An 11,496-nucleotide genomic window follows, 5' to 3' on the forward strand; every position below is an offset into this window, starting at 1 on the left:
ACGCGGAGACGGCGCAGCACGCCCAGACCGTCACGGACGTGCGGGCTCGTTCCCGGACGTCGACCTAGACGGGGACGAGCGCGAAGTCGGGGTGGGCGGAACTGCAGCGACGACGTCGATGACTTCAGCGTCCCTGGGTCAAAACCGGAGAGGGGATGAGTACAAGGAGAGGAAGATGATGACAGCGGAGAAAAGGGGAGGCTCGGGAGGTGGTCTGCATCGAGCTGTGACGGGAAGACGGCCGCGCGGCGATCTGCGGCATGAGACTTGCTTCAGCTCGGTTTCTCGTTTGGAAGGAGGGGAAACGATGCAGGGTTTCATCCCTGGCGTTCCAGAGAGGGAGAGGGGAGGTGTGTAGTGCTGTGGAGTGAGACGGTCGGGAGCCTCGTGATTTATCTGCATCCACGGATGCAGTGCACCGTAGGCATGGCTCACGGAGTCGGTGGCGGCATCCCTCGAGGATGATTGGGTGGCGGGGCGGTGCTGCAGAAGACATGGGGTACGGTAGGTGTCTTGAGACCAAAGGAAGGGAGAGGTGCCTGCTGGACCGACATGAGCGGGGAGGTGCTGTCCGTCCTGGTGGCGTGGTCACCGCGGACAGATGGTGTCGGGCGGCGGGTGTATCCAGAGAGAAGGGGACAAAGAGGGGAGCGGGGCTGCGCCAGAGGGTTAAGAGGGTCTTGGGGCGCGTCTCAAGGCGAGAGCTCAGGGCAGGAGGTGGTCGGTCAGCGCGAAGGGAGGCCGACGAGAGGACGCACACAACCTGCACGACGCCGCATCGGCATCCATATGGCGAGGTCGTTTCCGGCCAGGAGAAACAGGACAAGGGCCTTGGCGTGCGAGGGTGGTGTGCAGGAGCAAGGGCTGACACTATTTGGCTTGGGGTGCTGAGGAGGGATGCGGCAAGGGCACCATTTGCATGCATGCCTCAACCCGAAAACTTGTTTTTACAGGAGCCGGTACCTACCGGAGTGACGTCAGCAATGACGTCAGCCATGTGCTGACCAATTTTTTCACAAAATTGTGAAACAAATTTGTAACATAATTGAAACATAACTGAAACACTAATATTTTTTGTGAAACAAACCGTAGTGACGTCAGCAATGATATCATCAGTTTCACTTTTTGTCAGACTGTTTCACTATTTTTTCCATGTATCACTTTAGTTTCAAAAAAGTTTCACTTGTGTTTCAATTATTAGTTTTATATTAGACAAATATCAAAAGTCTCACCAATCTCAAAGCACATAGTGGAGGGTAGATGTGACACCTACACCTACCGGCTCCTTTAAAATCGCCGCTCTCTGCCTCAACCGGCCTCTTCTCTTTCTCTTCACTCCAGCCGGAACCAGCCAAAGAGAGGGTGTGGTGGAGAGGTCACGAGGTGCAGGGGAGTTGCAGGATCGTGACAGCTCACTAGTTGGCCAAGGCATGAGAGAGAGGGGGTATTTGGTTCTCATGCAACTTGCCTAGGCATGGTGCCACGCATGGATGGCTCTCAAATTGCCCAAATGGACAAGGGGGTGGCTTAGGGATAATGGGGTCGTCCAAAACATGGATTATCTGGTGCAGGTCCAAATGTTGCTGCTAGAAGGATTTTCAAGGGTTGGAGAGGTACATGCAATTGAGGTTAATAAGATGAAATTATCAAATGATCATCGATTTAGATAACGACTTGGTAGATGAGGTGATGAGGTTATATAGATCAGAGAGGTATATTTGATGTCCAAGAGTCATCATGTAATTTTGAATTTATTGGGTAAATGATTGGATCACTTCCTATGCCCAAGGCCAAATTTTGAATGGAATTCTTTAGAAAAGATTTTGAAGTTTTGGAAAGTAGGAGGATGGTATTCTGAGTTCAAAGTATGCTCTAATTGTATAACAAAGCATAGTAGGTTTTTCTCAAAATTATTTTGTAAAGAAAAGGTGCAACAAAAGGTCTATGTACTATTACCATGCATTTGTTAAATAGGAAGATAGAGAAAGAGAAATATTTTTTTAGAAATTAATTCGAATGGAAATGATGTGATAAAACATATCAACAACATTTCCTATTTTTATTTGAGAGAAATATTTGAAAATAGTTTGACAACAGAAAATGATAGTTTTTGAAGTTAAGGTAGGGAATAATAGGGTTTTAAGGTTTTTAGGAAATTTGGAGGGAAACACCAAATTTGAAATTTGGACCATTGCCATAGGGCATGGTACTGATTTTCATAGAAGATATTTTGTTTTAATTTCTTAAGGATAAGGCTCAAAGAGTGGGATCTAGATAAGAAGATGTGGGTTGAGGTACTTCACTTAACATTGTTCAACAAACATCACCCATCAAATAAAGTCAGACACATTTCAACCAAACACATGACAACACAAGCAAAACTTAAAAAGTTTTTTTTTGTTCCCCCTGATTTTTGCACTTTGGAAAAATAAACAAGGTTGCAAAAGTTGGGGTGTTACACCCATCACAAATAATCATTTGAAATATGCAAGAAACCTAGCCATCATATGACAAAGATGAGCACATATCTATCTAGCAGCGAACCCATAAGATTTAATTGCAGGCAACCTGTTCCTTGGTTTCAAAATTACATTCATAGTTGCTATCTTCAGTAGACCCTCGACTATTTTGGTCAAGCACAAGAAGCAAAGATCGTAGAAACGAAGTTTCATTTAGAAGTATGTAGAAAGCTAACCTGCAACCGAAGTAGAGATAACCATCACTCCATCAGACCCGCTCCACACTACACATAACTGCACCAGCAATAGCAGAGTACCCTTTATTCTTGGTTAGTTTCTGGACACCATATATGAATTTTAAATAAGCCATAGAAATATGATTGACTTTATAATTTTTACATATCCGAACCAGCTGTATAGAATTAAAGAAGGCTTATTAACCCTTCTAACATATCGAAGCAATAACTACATACATACTCCCTCCGAGTAATAAAGCGCCCATTATCGAAAATAATCACTCTCACCTGAAGACTGGTGGCAATTTTGACCTGCAGCCTCCAAATCCCCCTTAGCAAATTCGCTCTGTTGTCCTGTACTGTCGTTATCTCGCAACAATACACAGGGAGGATAGTGGGATCAACAAGCTTCTCTGTACAAATTTTGCTCCATTGTCCGGGTGAGCTTGTCTATGGGCGGAGCGCCAAGCTAGGGCCGCCGCCAGGGAGAGGGTCGAGGTTGAATACGACATCATGGGTTGGGTTGGGTTGGGTTGTGGGTGTTGATCTGGTGTTTTTATTTTGGGTTTTGTTTTGGGTGTTGCAATCAAAAGAGATTGGCTAGGTTGTAGATGCTACAATCAAGATGTGGACCGGCTTGGGATTTGGTTCTTCTTCGATAGGGAAGACCGGTCTGGGTTTTTGGTGCTCCATCGGGAGGGGATCGGCGGGGTTATTTTTTCTTGGTTGTACGATCAGGAACAAGATCTTAGGGTTATTGATGCTTCAATCCAACGTGGATCGCTAGATATTTTTGGCGCTTCGGTCAATGGTGATCGGCTAGGATACGTGGTGGAGGCTAACTAGACGTCGATGGAAGAGCCTCGCTCCGATACCAAGCCATTCGTAATGGGTTGAAACGGTGCCCTTGTTCTAGGGATCGGGTAAGTGTTATATGAGGATGAGGTTAGGAAACGCCTCTGACCGGTGGCATTAGAGAGTGAAATACGCGTATGGGTGATGCTACACCATACGGTACCGTATAGATATCACGGGCTCAACAGGTAGGACCACATGTCAATCAGGAAAAAAAACCTGGAGTCTACCCTGCAAAATTTTAGAGTTGCGACCTTGACCATAAATAATTATACGACCAAGAGAAACACATATTTTTTTGTAGAAGGCGGGAGCTTTATTACTTAATAATAGGGTTACAATCACAAGATACAAAGTCTGATAAAAAACGAGGGGAACAGTCACACCAAAGCCGGCTGAACTGTCCCACTCTCACATTGGTAGCTAAACAATCTACTTTCAAGAACAAGCTCCCTTGAACCATTGATCACTTGTTTCAGCTCCATCACAAGTTTGGTATGTGGTGATCGGTCCAAACCTTTCCCCTTCAGAGTCTTTAGGGCAGTTGAACTATCAGATTGTAGTAGTAGTGGTGCGTCAGGGTACTGAAGAGCCAACACCAATCCTTCCTTAATTGCTAACAACTCAGCTTCATATGCATCAGTAAGATTTTCATAGGCCTTGCACGCTGTCATCTAAACAGCTCATGTGTGATCACGGACGATACAACCAATACCAGCAGAGCCATTAAATTGGAGAAAAAATCCATCCACTGTTATTGGCTTATTGCTACCCAACCAGCAGCTGGTTTGGGCCACGTAGTGTTTTTCACCACCAAGTCTTTGTCCTGAACAGGTTCCTGGAGACTAACAACACTCTTCCCCTTCTCAAGATCTCTTCCATCTGGTTGTTTTAAACATATAAGGGAGTCCATATAGTTGCATCTCATCATCTCCACTGGCGAATTCTGTTTTTCATGAACTGCATCATTACGTAACTGCCAATTTCGCCAAACCAACATCATAATTCTCGCGCTCGTGTATGTTCATTTGATCTAGCCAACAGGTCTAACAAACACATATGAAATAGATAACGGTCCACTGAGATTTCTTTAGAAAGATCCAATCGATTCGTATTGGAGCACAAATCGTCAAGCATTGGAGCGGACAAAAATCCAAGTGAACTATTTAGAAAAAATAAGTCAATGAACTCTTAGCAATTCCAAATATATTATTCATATAAAAAGAATCTCTAACAAACTCATAGCCACTCTCAACTATACTCTCAACCGCAGGCTGGTGGCAATTCTGACCTTCAGCCTCCAAATCCGCGTAGCAAATTTGCTCGGGTCGCTGTCAACGATCGTTATCTCGCAACAATACACAGGGAGGAGAGTGGGCTCAACAAGCTTTCTCCGTACAAATTTCGCTTTCGCCACTTTCTTCCGTTAATCCGTTCCGCTTCCGTCGCCACGCGCGCGACCGGAGAATCCCCGCAGCCTATCCGAAATCCTAGGAATCTCCGATCCCCTCCAGCCAACTCAACTCGGTGGTTCAGCTCGGAGATCTGTGTGTTCTGCATCTCGCGGCTCCGTGCCAGTGAAATTTGTGTGGCTGTTCTTCGATCTCCGGCTCAAGAAGCATTCCCCCTTCTTCGTGGAGTCCTAGAGGAAGCACTGATTCCGGCCGCAAAGATTGCACCTTTTGTTTTGTTTCTGTCTGATTTTTCCCCACTATAGCTTAAGGCTGGTCATAGTGCATAGTATCATATACTAGTATCATGCATATGATATTTGTCTATGATACTATCTCTATAGTGGATGGTATTATAGGAGTAGTATCATAAACTTCTAAATTTATTGTTTTGTAAAATCCCAATGTAAATCTACGTACAGGATCTATTTAGCATTTACTTTTCTCGTAACATGCGCTATGATACAGTATCCACTTATGTTACTCTAATCCTATCTCTCCTCCTTAATTGCATGCCACATCATCATTTTTGTGGGCCTAGTATGCATGATACTACCTATGATACTAGCACTATGACCAGCCTAAGAATCAGCGGAGATGACGACGGCGGCGGGGCCCGCGACGGAGCGCTTCCCGGAGAGCAGCAGCGCGCCGCTGCTCCCGACGAAGCAGCTCGCCGCTCCGTCCGACGAGGCCGCCGCCTTCCACGAGTTCAACGGCGCCTCCTTCCCCGGCGCGGTGTTCAACCTGTCCACCACCATCGTCGGCGCCAGCATCATGGCGCTGCCGGCGACCATGAAGGTGCTGGGCCTCGTCCCGGGGCTGGTCATGATCGTGCTCGCCGCCTTCCTCACCGACGCCTCCATCGAGCTGCTCATGCGGTTCAGCCGCGCCGTGGGGGCGCCCTCCTACGGGGCCGTCATGGGGGACGCCTTCGGGTGGTGGGGACGGAGGCTGCTCCAGGTCTGCGTCGTCGTCAACAACGTCGGCGTCATGATCGTCTACATGATTATCATCGGTAACATCCTCTCGGCCATTCTATGCTGTCTCAGTGACTTGGTGTCTTCCATTCAGAATGGTACTATTCAGTTAGGCATGTGAAGCATCATCTTCTCACAGTTTTGGAGTCTTATCTGTACCAAAGTAGTTTTGTATCGGTAATTTAACTCCCACTTTTATATTTATTAAGGAAGTAGCACCCCGTAACTAATACTACCATTTACACGCAGTAAGTAGTATCACTTTCAGAACAGCTATTACACCAGCACTGCTGCATGTAAAATCGCTTATGAGTTCTGAAATACAACTGGAGTGCAATCTTACAGTAACGAATAAATTCTCTGTCAGTTAACTCGTATCAATTTATTTCTCCCGTGAATCTGTGATGCTTTGTTAGTACTTCTGCATCCTTGTTTTGCTGCATAATGTTTGAGTCCACCTGCACCATGTACACCTTCCAAACAGAATGCCAAGTGGAAGCAGTGAGCACATATGTTTTACTGATATAACTGCCTGCATCTTCAACTGTTTTATGGATAGATACTTTTTCTAAAGTTCTCAGTTCTTGGTGCTTGAATTGTGGGGATTGACCCCTATTGAGGCACGTTTTGAATCTAATATAAACCGGTCCCTCTTTACCTTTAGGTGATGTGCTTTCTGGAACGTCCTCTGGTGGTGAGCACCACTACGGTGTATTAGAAGGATGGTTTGGGACACACTGGTGGAACGGGCGTTTCTTTGTTCTCCTGGTTACTACCCTCGCCGTGTTTACTCCTCTAGCGTGTTTCAAACGTGTTGGTAAGTGATTGCATGAGAAAAGCATCAATTACTTTTCTTTCTCATCTTGGTGAGAAATATTTGACTTCTTCTGCATTTTGTAAGAGTAAGATACTATGTTTTATTCATCTCCATCTCACAATATGCCTTTTGTTTCTTTATCACAGATTCACTTGGAACCACACAGATGCACAACAATGTTGTCTTGTTATTATGTTCAATATTATCATGTTGTAGTACATTATGGTATCCCTAATTTATTTCAAATTTTCATAGTGAGTTGTGACTTATATATGTGCATTGAGAAATGAATTTTCAAGACCCGTGGCAACGCACGGACATTTGTACTAGTAAACATATAAGGGAGACCATATAGCTGCATAAATAGCATCTCGTCATCTCCACTGGTGGATTCGGTTTTTCATGTAACTGCAAGTTCGGCCAAACCAACATCATAATCCTCGCGCTCGTGTATGTTCATTTGATCTAGCCAGCAGGTCTAACAAACACATATGAAATAGATAACGGTCCACTGAGATTTTTTTTTTAAAGATCCAATCGATTCTTACATTGAAGCACAAATCGTCAAGCATTGGAGCGGACAAAAATCCAAGTGAACCATTTAGAAAAACTAAGTCAATGAACTCTTAGCAATTCCAAATATATTATTCATATAAAAAGAATCTCTAACAAACTCATAGCCACTGATCTCAACTATACTCTCAACCGCAGGCTGGTGGCAATTCTGACCTGCAGCTGCAAATCCGCGTAGCAAATTTGCTTCCAACGATCGTTATCTCGCAACAATACACAGGAAGGAGAGTGGGCTCAACAAGCTTTCTCCGTACAAATTTCGCTTTCGCCACTTTCTTCCGTTAATCCGTTCCGCTTCCGTCGCCACGCGCGCGACCGGAGAATCCCCGCAGCCTATCCGAAATCCTAGGAATCTCCGATCCCCTCCAGCCAACTCGGTGGTTCAGCTCGGAGATCTGTGCGCTCTGCATCTCGCCTGTGAAATTTGTGTGGCTGTTCTTCGAGCTCACTGATTCCGGCCGCAAAGATTGCACTTTTTGTTTTGTTTCTGTCTGATTTTTCCCCACTATAGCTTAAGAATCAGCAGCTCCGCTCTCGAGCGGAGATGACGACGACGGCGGGCCCCGCGACGGAGCGCTTCCCGGAGAGCAGCAGCGCGCCGCTGCTCCCGACGAAGCAGCTCGCCGCTCCGTCCGACGAGACCGCCGCCTTCCACGAGTTCAACGGCGCCTCCTTCCCCGGCGCGGTGTTCAACCTCTCCACCACCATCGTCGGCGCCGGCATCATGGCGCTGCCGGCGACCATGAAGGTGCTGGGCCTCGTCCCGGGGCTGGTCATGATCGTGCTCGCCGCCTTCCTCACCGACGCCTCCATCGAGCTGCTCATGCGGTTCAGCCGCGTCGTGGGGGCGCCCTCCTACGGGCACGTCATGGGGGACGCCTTCGGCTGGTGGGGGCGGAGGCTGCTCCAGGTCTGCGTCGTCGTCAACAACGTCGGCGTCATGATCGTCTACATGATTATCATCGGTAAAATCCTCTCGGCCAGGCTATGCTGTCTCAGTGACTTGTGTCTTCCAATCAGAATGCTACTCCAAGTTAGGCATTTGAAACACGATCTTCTCACAGTTTTAAAGTCTTATCTGTATCCCAGTAGTTTAGTATCAGTAATTTAACTCCCACTTCTGTGTTTTAGGAAGTAGTAGTACTCCGTAACTAATACAGCAGTGGAGTACCGTTTATACGCAGCAACTAGTCTTACTCCGTATCACTTTCAGAACAGCTATTACACCACCACTGCTGCATGTAGAATGGCTTGTGAGTTCTGAAATAAAACTGGAATGCATTCTTAGAGTAACGAATAAATTCTCTGTCAGTTAAATCTATCAATTTATTTCTCCCGTGAATCTGTGATGCTTTGTTAGTACATCTGCGTTCTTTCTTTTGCTGCAGAATGTTTGAGTCCACCTGCAGCATGTACACCTTCCAAACAGAATGCCAAGTAGAAGCAGTGAGCACTTTTTTTACTGATACAACTGCTTGCATCTTCGACTGTTTTATGGATAGTTGACGCTTTTTTCTAAAGGTCTCAGTTCTTGGTGCTTGAATCATGGGGTTTGGTCCCTATTGAGGCACGGCTGTGAATCTAATATCAACCGATCCCTCTTTACCTCTAGGTGATGTGCTTTCTGGAACGTCCTCTGGAGGTGAGCACCACTTCGGTGTATTAGAAGGATGGTTTGGGACACACTGGTGGAACGGGCGTTTCTTTGTTCTCCTGGTTACTACCCTCGCTGTGTTTACTCCTCTAGCGTGTTTCAAGCGTGTTGGTAAGTGATTGCTGGAGAAAAGCGTCAATTACTTTTCTTTCTTATCTTGATGAGAAGTCTTTGACTTATTCTGCATTTTCGAAAGAGTAAGGTACTATGTTTTATTCGTCTCTATCTGATAATATGCCTTTTGTTTCTTTATCGCAGATTCACTGAGTTACACATCCACCGTATCTGTTGCTTTGGCAGTTGTATTCGTTGTTATCACTGCAGGAATTGCTATTGTGAAACTGATACACGGACAAATCCCAATGCCTAAATTGTTCCCTGAAGTTCCTGATCTAGCATCTGTCTGGGAACTTTTCACAGCAGTACCAGTGCTTGTCACTGCTTACGTTTGCCATTATAATGGTACGAGCTAATCCTAGTCCCGATTGCAAAAAAAAAATGCATATTCATGGCTGACTAAAATGATTATGTATTGGTTTAAGAGATATATATTTTTCTCGAACACACCAAAAATGTGTCATTTGAATATGTGCATCTCCTAAATTTGTAGCTAATGTCCCACAAAGTTAGCTTTGCTTCTTAGTTGTCTAAGGACATCCTATGATATTTTGCAGTTCACCCAATTAATAATGAGCTCAAGGAGTCTTCCCAGATCAAGCCGATAGTTCACACATCATTGGCTCTGTGTTCAACTATCTATATCACAACAAGTTTCTTTGGATATCTTCTGTTTGGTGAATCTACACTCTCTGATGTGCTCGCTAACTTTGACTCAAATCTCGGCATTCCTTACAGTTCAGTTCTTAATGATGCTGTCAGAGTGAGCTATGCTGTCCATCTTATGCTCGTGTTCCCCATGATATTCCACGCTCTGCGGCTCAATTTGGATGGGCTTCTCTTTTCCTCTGCAAGGCCCCTATCTTCTGATAACACAAGGTTTGGTGTAATTACAGCAGTGCTACTCCTGGTGATTTTTGTATCTGCAAACTTCATTCCTAGCATCTGGGATGCCTTCCAGTTTACTGGGGCTACTGCTGCTGTTTGCATCGCCTTCATTTTCCCAGCTGCAATCACTTTGAGGTAAGTTGATAGATTCAATTTTTTTCATTATGCATCCTCCTGTCCTTGTAGAACAAACAAATTGTACAGCTTCCTTTCTAGCTCTAGTATGTTGCACTAGTAATTTTATTCCGCACCAAACCAAAATAAAAATAAAGGGGATAGAAACCAGCTGCGATGCTGTCCATGGTGACTCACATACATTTATGGATTATGACACTGACTGTATTATAAGGCCACTAATTTATCATTGGGCAGTTGACCTAATAAAATGAAGGGATATGTTAAGTTATTTGTAAAGTTGTTTGTCTTCATCATGTAATGCATTTGGCTTTCAATATCTCAGGGATCCTCACAGCATAGCGAAAAAGTGGGACAAGATACTCGCCGTCTTCATGATTGTTCTTGCAGTCACTTCGAACGTAGTAGCTGTGTACAGTGATGCATACTCGATATTCCATAAGAAAAGTGCCCCCTCCCAAGCCTAGGGCGCATACCCTGTAGAGAAGCCAGCACATGGAAGGGGAATTCGTATGAAGGTTGTTTATACATCATCATTTAGCCAATAAGATCAATCTAGGGCCTACTCCTGGGATTGGTTTCACGATTTATTTGGCGGACCACCCTCTGGCTCAACCGTGTTGAGTTGGTTAGGATGCTTGTGTCTAAGGACCGGTGCGCAAACTTCGACTAAGGTGTTTTTTGTGCAATGTACACTACAAGGCGTGTAAAAATGTGAAGTTACAGAGTTATTATTATGCTCGATATGTAAACAGATACGTTTGCAATTGCAAACGTATAGTTGTATTTGTTGTGAGATAGTAATTGAAATTATGGACGTTTAAAGCTTATTATTAATGCTTTTTACATGTTTAAGCCAGCAAAATTGGTGTTTCACACACCTAACAGAGAACTGAAATCAGTTCGGACTCAAGGTATGGAAGCAGAGACAGGGGACACAAGGTGCATTCTCGAAAGAAAAGAAAGAACGAACACAAGGTGTGTTTGTGCTTGCATACAATTGCAAAGCATTTGCTTCAACCTTGCATTACCCCAGTTAAGAGAACAATATATGTCTATCCCGTGATCCCAGCAATGGACTAGAGAACGAAACTGAAGGAAAACACAATGGACACCGGCCTCGCTGAGCAATAGATACTAGTGCATATATATATAGCTTGACAATTGATCCGACACATTTAAATTATTTCTTGGATTGTCAACACATATCTAATTTGTTCCAAACCCATTGCAACGGGTGGGCATTGTTGAAATATTGGGCCCACTTTTAGTGGCCCAAATTAGATTTCAGTTTTCCCTATAAATCTCAAAGCCCACATAATGCGTAGCCT

The 11,496-nt window shown here is 44.8% G+C and overlaps 1 protein-coding gene across 1 annotated transcript; it reads left to right on the forward strand.

The window, feature by feature from the left end:
• Positions 1-5,002: 5,002 nt before the first annotated feature.
• Positions 5,003-10,912, forward strand: LOC124708352 (amino acid transporter AVT6A-like). The gene is made up of 6 exons (XM_047240337.1): positions 5,003-5,273; positions 5,588-6,019; positions 6,646-6,798; positions 9,284-9,487; positions 9,700-10,165; positions 10,491-10,912. Exons 2-6 carry the CDS (start codon positions 5,599-5,601, stop codon positions 10,630-10,632), a joined length of 1,386 nt encoding a protein of 461 aa, XP_047096293.1. The 5' UTR covers positions 5,003-5,273; positions 5,588-5,598; the 3' UTR covers positions 10,633-10,912.
• Positions 10,913-11,496: the final 584 nt, after the last annotated feature.

This window comes from Lolium rigidum, chromosome 1, assembly GCF_022539505.1.
Source record: "Lolium rigidum isolate FL_2022 chromosome 1, APGP_CSIRO_Lrig_0.1, whole genome shotgun sequence".
Taxonomy (NCBI): domain Eukaryota; kingdom Viridiplantae; phylum Streptophyta; class Magnoliopsida; order Poales; family Poaceae; genus Lolium; species Lolium rigidum.

Excerpts from the sequence above, each read along its gene's own strand:
- LOC124708352 (XM_047240337.1), top strand. The coding sequence starts at position 5,599 with ATGACGACGGCGGCGGGGCCCGCGACGGAGCGCTTCCCGGAGAGCAGC. Across the intron at positions 6,020-6,645 it reads CGTCTACATGATTATCATCG|GTGATGTGCTTTCTGGAACG; the intron begins GTAACATCCTCT and ends CTTTACCTTTAG. Across the intron at positions 6,799-9,283 it reads AGCGTGTTTCAAACGTGTTG|ATTCACTGAGTTACACATCC; the intron begins GTAAGTGATTGC and ends TCTTTATCGCAG.